This window comes from Mercenaria mercenaria, chromosome 17 (genome assembly GCF_021730395.1).
Source record: "Mercenaria mercenaria strain notata chromosome 17, MADL_Memer_1, whole genome shotgun sequence".
Taxonomy (NCBI): domain Eukaryota; kingdom Metazoa; phylum Mollusca; class Bivalvia; order Venerida; family Veneridae; genus Mercenaria; species Mercenaria mercenaria.
Window position 1 is genome coordinate 21994218 of NC_069377.1, and position 8908 is coordinate 22003125.

The following is an 8908-nucleotide window of genomic DNA, read 5'->3' on the forward strand; positions in this document are numbered from 1 at the left end:
GTGGCGCTTTCTCCACGCGCCATTTTGTATGCGAAAGCAATTATGCATCGGTAAAATAATTATCACCGTATGACCACGCTTCTTTCGATGGCAATAAAATTGTGTACTTCGTGTCTTAAGACCATTTCAAATTAAACTAATTTTGTTTTAGAAGCTAAAATGTATTTTAAATGTAGTTTTAAAGGTACAAATTGTAACTCCATGCTCGCCGATGTTTGTTTTTAGTAAGATAACGCCAAATCACGCTCTGACACGAGCTCACGCGAGATTACAGCCAGTTGCCATTCTGTGTATTTTATACTTCTTTGGTATGGATTGCAATATCCAGCACTCAGATAATTGTTTTGTGTTAACTCTACAGAGCATCGTTACCATCTAAACAGTTACCTCTGTGCCGGATATAGAGAATAATCTGTCATTGGTGTTCGGTGAAGAGCGGGAAATCCCAACCGAAGGCGCACCACTTAAGTCTTAAACGAGCCTGTGCCGAGTTTAGGACTTGAGCGGTGCGCCCGAGGGTCGGGATTCCCGATCTTCACCGAACACCAATGACGGATTCTATTTCTCACTTACCACAAAAGAAAATGAAAATAAATATGGAACTTTTTTATGTCGCGCATTAAGTCACGACGTAATGAAGCCCAATCACACACTACCGATTCAAGTGTACAGCGAGGTCAACATTAATTCAACAATTTCAGGAAAATAATGGAATAAGCAGTGTTTAACGGTTAACATATGTAACAATGGAAAAGAAAAACGCGTCAAGAAATATAACAACAACTGTTAACAGTGAATTATGCCCCTGGGAGTCAAATATGGAATTGATTAGTGTGGAGTTATTTTTAGACTACACGGCATATAATAAATGTAGAACTAGACAGCTGAATTCAGAGAAAACAACATAAACGAAGCTGAAAACTGTCACTGGTCAATGTGTGGCCTCTTTGGCTGGTCAATATGCAGAGTAATATTGAATGTGTCTCCATAGATGTACGAATTTCCAAAAATGGAACTCAGTGCACGGTTGGTGTCAATGTCGAAGGAGGATGTTTCTTGAAGCTGTGCCTGAGATATGTTTACTTGGGAGCTTCGTGTTTGTGCTGAACGGTGGAGATCCTCTGGCTGATTTAAACTGTTACTATGCTGTGGCTGGGCATTCTCTTTCAAGTCATGGACAGTTGATGACATGATTCTGGACATATTTTCTGATGCCTGTTAGTGATCTTCCTGCAGTTGTTTAGAGAATATTAATATTTGTGACCAGTTACGTATACATGGGCTGCTTGATCATCTGTAACATTATTGTTCAAAAGTTTCTGGCACAAATGCTTTCTGATACTGGTGTGTTGTCAGACGTTTGTTGTTACGATTAGGTAGGTTAGCTTGTTCAGTCATTTTTGTCATAAGATTGTTTATTTTGTTTACTCCAATTAGCTATGAAATGAACAACCTTTCACGCTCCTCTGCTGGTTGCTCACTATTTGTTATTGAAGCTAGATAAATGGGGCTGTCATCATTTTGCATTCCACAAGGTCGTTTGCTGGCATACTTCTTGTAAATCATTACAGGGCACCTGTTTTCAACTGCGGTAGCATACATTCTTGCATTTGATGTCCTGACAATGCGAATACCTTCACAAGTGTGCGTTTTGGTTTGGCGTTCATGATATTCAGTATATTCACATTTCAAGTCATCGTCATAGTGCAGTTTCAAATCACCCCAGCATAAGTTTCTGTGTTCAGCAGCACCAGTCCTCATTCCAAAATGCAGGGTATTGTTAAACCATAGAGTGTCTATCAATGGTGACGGTGAGGCAGGCCCTAATTGATGGGCGTCATACAAAAGATTAATTTCTTCGTCTGTAATTTCATCAGCGGGATGTGGTTTATTACCACGACCTTGCTGTTTTAAGTCTTTTTGTTTACATTTTGTTACAGGTTCATACTCCGTCCATTCTTTTGGCGTACACCGATAAAAAAACTGAGAGATGCGTACATCCAATTCTGATGCAGAAATCTGGTGAATTGGACGATGCTCATTCTGGAGTGCGAGTTAATTTTCAAGAAGTTTTTGATGACATAATGTTTTTCTTCTAGTTGATGAGTTTTCATTTTCTAAGAGGTACTGGTCAGTTTCAACAGATCTGACAAAGCGATTGGCCTAAAAATGTAAAACAAAATGATAAATTACAGATTTCGAACACATTATTTACCGATCGCTGTTTTGAAACGAGCATTTAGCAAGTGAAAACAAGATAGTCCTGGTGAAATATAGCGTTGTTGTTTTTTCTGACATATTGCCATGTTACGGTCCGACTGGCAAATTGTACATTTTAACAAGGGCCGAATCCGACTGTCCATGAACAAGGACAATACAATATGAAAAAAATACTTTTTTCGGCAAGTATTAACTTGTACTAACATAATATAACAAGTATTATCAATTTTGTTAATTGTACTAGGAACAGAGGTAGTAGCAAATTTTTAACTTTTATGCTTGAAACAGAGTCTTACAATTTTTGTTGAATTATCTAAACATATATTTTGTCATTTCTAGGCTTTATTGTCGTGAAGCATTTGTTTAAATGGGCTTCAAAGCCAAGTGTGTTGAGAAGATGTGGCAGTGGACCAATGATACTTGTTGTTTAGAAAGGGAGCTTGCTCAAATCATCTAGATTAATTGATACTAGATTGGTACAAGACCAATCACTAAACATTCACTTGGTTTATCATTCAAACTAACATGTGCTGGTAATGGCAAAATAGGCTTTGATTCAGTGTGAGACTCATTGCTCAATGCAGGCATTTCATACAACTTTTCTGCAACATAAGGAATCTGATCAAAGGATTGCAAGGTTGACTTCTCAACAAAGGAGAACAGATTGTTTAGCTCTGCAGAGTCATTATCGTCCAAGATCGAATCTTCAAATACATCTGTTTCATTTCTCGGAACTGTTGAACTAGAACAGTTTGTGTAGATTTCATCTCGTGACACTGTATGTGTAGCAATACTCTGGTTTGTTTGTTTATCAAAGTTAAATAGATGGTATGGTAAACCTTTCACCAGTTTATGTTTTGCCACCGTGATGATTTTTCCATCATTGTATAATTGCACTTGTACATGCAGTAAGTTCCTAGTGGGTGAACGATGTCCGTTATTTTGCCTTTCTCGCCTTTCGATCCCACTTGAACAGTGCCCCCGACCGAAAAATCATGCATTTTATTACACCCGCCAAGGGATGCAACTCTATGTAAGCGATCTCGTGATTTTACAGATATCTACCTCCCTTGATTTAAGGCGTATGAATAAGAAAGTAAGAATGAGAGCTACAAAGAATTTCTTTAAATTTGTTTTGGGTTGTTTATTCTATAATTTGCAAGAAAATGGTCTGTCACTAGTTGTAGACGCATGTAGGAATATCCGGACATTGCCATCTGCGTCTACAATTATTGACAGAATATCATACACTAAGTCTTATCATGATTATATTTGAACGTGCAATAGAAGGTATATAGGTCATGGCTTACGTTTTACAAACTGGATCGGAAACCTTGGTAGCGCTAGGGATATGGACAAAGAATGCCAGCATGATGAATAAACTATACTACGTTTAGATCCTTGTTCTTTTCCTTACAAGCCGGATACGTACACATATCATTTAAAGATGTGTTAGTTAATGTACCAGATTAACAGTTTTAAGACTCACATAGATATTCACATAAAAGGTCACTGGAGTCAACTTTCCTCCGGATGACTGTCGGTTTGCTTATAATAGATACGGCCACCGTCCTTAATTTTCGACCTTTGCTCACTTTACTTCAAATGCATATCAGGTAATGAAGGTATGATTCTAAAAGCAAACTATTTCGATTCCGTAAGTAATCGTATTGCAGCACAACCTCGGGTTTACTACCAGGTATCAACAGAGACAGCTAAATACTGCAGGAAATCCTCAGATATACTACTACGTGTTATTAAGGCTCTATCAGGTATCCTTGAAGGAGCTAAAATATTAGACAAGGACCTGGGTACACTTCCATGTATCATTGAGACAGCTAGAACATTGCATGAGGCCTCGGGTAAACGCCAGATATTATTGAAGCAGCTTAGATATTACACTACGGTATATTACAAGATATTATTCAGCCAGCCTAAATATTGCAGAATACCTCAGGTATACTACCAGGAAATATTATGGCAACGTCAATTTTGCATGATCCCTCAGTTATACCACCAGGTACTATTGAGGTAGCTGAAATATTGCAGGAGGCCTCGGGTATACTACGAGGTTATACTCTAGCAACTTAAATATTGCACGAGGCATCGGGTATACAACCAGGTATTATTGAAGCAGCTTAAATATTTCAGGAGACCTTGGGTATACTACCAGGTATCCTTGAGGCAGCTAAAATATTGCGCGAGACCTCGGGTATACTACCAGGTATAATTGAGGCAGCTAAAATGTTGCACGGGGCCTCGGGTAGACTACCAGGTATAATTGAGGTAGCTAAAATATTGCACGGGGCATAGGGAACACTACCAGGTATTATTGAGGCAGCTCATAAAAATTTGCATGAGGCCTCAGGTATATCACCAGGTATTACTGAGTTAGGTCAGCTAATATATTGCACGCGGCCTCGGGTACACAATCAGATATCATAGAGGTAGCTAAAATATTGCACGAGGCCTCGGGTATACTACCAGGTATTATTGAGGCAGCTTATATATTGTACAAGGTCTCGGGTGTACAACCAGATATTATTGAAGTAGCTTAACTATTACAGGAGGCCTTGGGTATACTACCAGGTATCCTTGAAGCAGCTAAAATATTGATCGAGGCCTCGGGTATACTACCAGGTATTATTGAGGCAGCTAAAAATTTGCACGCGGCCTCCGGTATACAACCAGGTATCGTTGAGGTAGCTAAAATTTTGCACGAGGCCTCAAGTATACTACCAGATATTATTGAGGCAGCTAAAATATTGCACGAGGCCTCGGGTATACAACCAGGTATTATTGAGGCAGCTAAAATATTGCACGAGGCCTCGGGTGTACTACCAGGTATTAGTAAGGCAACTTAAATTTTTCAAGAGGCCTCGGGTTTACTACAAGGTATCCTTTAGGCAGATAAAATATTGCATGAGACCTCGTGTATACTACAAGGGATTATTGAGGCAGCTGAAATATTGCACGAGGCCTCGGTCATACTACCTGGTATTATTTAGAGAGCTGAAATATTGCACGAGGCCTCAGGTAAACTACTAAGTATTATTGAAGCAGCTTAAATATTTTACGAGGCCTTGGGTATACTACTAGGTATTACTGAGGCAGCTAAAATGTTGCAAGAGGCATCTTGTATACCATCAGGTATGATTATGGCTGCTTAAATAGATTTATTTTGTTTTTGTTTAGTTTAACATCGCCCCTGTCATATGGCGACTTTCCAGCTTTGGTGGTGGAGAAAGACCCCAGGTTCCCGTCCGTGCATTATTTCATCATGGGCGGGTACCAGGGTACAACCACAGACCTTCAGTAAGCCAGCTGGATGGCCTCCTCACAGAATTCAAAGCCCCGTATAAGGCCGCGGATCCACATCGGTTAGGGGTTGCTTAAAAAGAAGACATCTTTATCACTGTTTAAGTATTTCAACTTCGAACGTTAAAGGTGTTTGTTATGAAAACAATTTGAAATGTAAGACTTCCTGATATATATTCTGAGGAGCAAGCGAAAACAGGATGATTATAATAGAAATATATTTAGGGCAATTCAAAATTTGAAAACGCTAATATTCTTTTCTATTGAAACATATAAAGAGGAAGAAACATCTATAAAAAAACGTGTACAACAGGTATTTTGTAACAATGTTTTGTTGCAATGACAAAGGGAGAATAATTTATGCACATATGAATAACCACCTGTTGGAAGTATCACATTCAAGTTCCTTTTTGATAAATTATAGGAGAAAATAAAATCACCAGTTGTTTCAGAGTTTATTTTGTTCATAAGAACGCAAAAGACCATTTTATGCAAGCCAGTGCGATGTTCATGGATCGTTAAAATTATGCATTGACTAATAATTGACTTAGATGGGATTATTTCTACATTATATTGTTGATGGACAAACAGGAAACACAAAAGATGTCATGAGCTTTAGAGGACTGAAACATACAATCGTCTGCTCACATACAAAAATGTAAATATCTAGACTAGAATAAACACTAGACTGTACCAAACAAACTAGTCTTACCATAAAGTTGGCTAAATGAACTAATACTTGATATTAGATATTATCTAGCGTTCACTACAATATGATACAGGACAATAGATATAATCTAGCTCCGTTCACTACAATATGATACAGGACAACAGATATAATCTAGCTCCGTTCACTACAATATGATACAGGACATAATTAAACATTATCTAGCTACGTTCACTACATTAAGATACTGGACATTAGACCTAGCCACGTTCTGTACCATATGATACTTAACATTGTCTGGTTCCGTTAACAATAATATAATACTGGACATTATATATTATCTAGCTCCATTCATTATAATATGATACTGGAATTTATAGAGTATCAAGTTTCATTGAATATTATGGGATAAAAACCGGCTCCATTAACAATATGATGTTTTGCATAAACTATAACTGGTTTCATTCACGACAATATGTCATGCTTTTAGCAATCCACATTAAATTCAACATCAACAAACCATTGACAACAAAATAACTATATAGATTTACCCTGTTCACTACAATATGATAAATAGAATAGAATATGTAACTGTTCCATTCAATAAATATGGCTACAGGCATAAGATAAAACTAATGCCATTTACTGCAACATGATTTTTTGTATGGTTCCGTTCACTACATAAGGAAAAATGTGACACCATTTACAACCATATGATAATTTGAATAAATTATAATTTGTTCCGTTCACTTCGATATGGTTATGTGTATACGATATATACTGGTTCCGTTCACTACAATATATTCTAACACTATCAGCAAAAATAACCTATAGACATGTAGAGCAAAATATATCTCGGGTTATTCCGCAATAAACCACTCGCGTGCAATGACGTCATCAGATCCAGGTTCGTGGCACGGTCGTATAAAGTAGTTACCATTTTTTCTAACGCTGTTGATTCTAGTATGTCGTGTTAGAATCGAAATAATAAGTTCCCAAGTGTGATTTATCGTAGACTAACCCGAGTTTTTCGTTCTTATGCGAAACAATATATATATACCTACGACCGGCGTGATATATTATTACGCGTAAGAACTCAAAACTCGGGTTAGTCTACGATAAACCACGTTTGGGAACTTATTATTTCTTAAATAACTGATATTAGTTGAAAAGTTTCATTTTTGACTGCAATACAGTGGTTTTGTTCACTGTAATATGATGTTGGGCATAAGGTGTCACTTCAATGGGCATAAGGTATCAACAGAATTCCGTTTACTTTTATATAGACTAAGTAATTAACATTATCCATAAACTAGTTAGTTTATACATAATTTATTTTAGGTCGATTGTGTAGGAAGTTCTCCAACTAATATTAATCACTCTCAACACCTCATTCCTTACGGAATCCATCGCCACGAGGGTATGAGAGAAGAGGCCAGTTTCCCTTTTAATGCTGAGCGCCATGCAAGGGAGGTACTGGTACCATTTTTCACGTCTTTGGTATGACGCGGCCGGGGATCAAACCCACGACCTCCCGCACTGGAAGCGGACGCTCTACCACTAGGCTATCGGGGCGGTTAACTAGTTCAGTTCACTACACTTGTGCGTAATATATAAAGATATAAACAATTCGTTCAAAACAAATGGGCAAAAGTTATACATTTGAAACGTTCACTACAATATGATAACTGGGATTACAGATTAACTGACATTAGTTTATACACTGGCGGCATTCACTACAATATGATATTTGGGATTGGATAAATACTGTCTCTGTTCACTATTTTGTGACTTCCGTATATATCTAAATACTAAACCAATGTTTTTTCCAAAGGGTTAAATTATAAAACAGTGAGCTGACATGTGTTTTTTTCTACATCTGTTTGAACATGATAGCTGACCTGCGCCAATACATTTACCCTTGAGACAAATAAAACTGATGATATTTTCATACCTTCTATTTGATCTTTAACCCCAAACATGACATTGAACCTCGTAAGGGCATCACTGGATAGAAATGTGCTATTATTATTTAGATATTGTAAGTATTTGTGTGGGACTGTTTTTGGTTGCGGGTTTATCCCGCTACCAAAGTTAAGTGTATTTCTGACAATCATGTAGCATCTTTATTTGATTCCAAATCACATCCAAAGGAATTTTTCATGTGCTACACAAAGTAGTCCCATTCATGAACATTGCGGATGAATTATCAATGATCAAGCAGTTCTTATTCATCCTCTATCCATTCACACTGGCCATTTAGATTATATAAGATCTGTCAATGATTAGGTATTCCAGCCCATGGTTACATCACTGACTTCCAGCTGTTCATGTAAGGTCAGGCAAAGTTTATCTTAGATATGAGGCACATTAGTATTTGTTTCTTATACTTGTATATTTATAGATTGGCATTTAAAATGAAAATAACTCTAGCAAAACCTGCAACCACCAGACATCTCAATGCTTTGATTTAACCTGCACTATCATCATTGTGCCCAATTAAATTTCAGTATAACATTTACTGCTCCCCATATTTTTTGTAAGAATAGCACGTTACGGCAATGCGTATCGCCCGAGTTATCTTTATTCCCACGATAACAAAATGCAATGTAATACTGAAACATAAGCTTAGGTGCTGGCTGTAAACAATATATGCATATTATTAAAATAGATTTAATTACAAGAATGAAAATTGTCTCCCGA

At 37.3% G+C, this 8908-nt stretch overlaps 1 protein-coding gene across 1 annotated transcript; it reads right to left on the reverse strand.

Annotated features, from left to right (window-relative positions):
* Window positions 1–1437: 1437 nt before the first annotated feature.
* On the reverse strand, window positions 1438–1968 carry LOC128549916 (uncharacterized; the record flags this gene model as incomplete). Its single annotated transcript, XM_053527695.1, has 1 exon — window positions 1438–1968. A coding segment is annotated over one exon (531 nt), but the record flags the coding sequence as incomplete, so codon positions are not given.
* Window positions 1969–8908: the final 6940 nt, after the last annotated feature.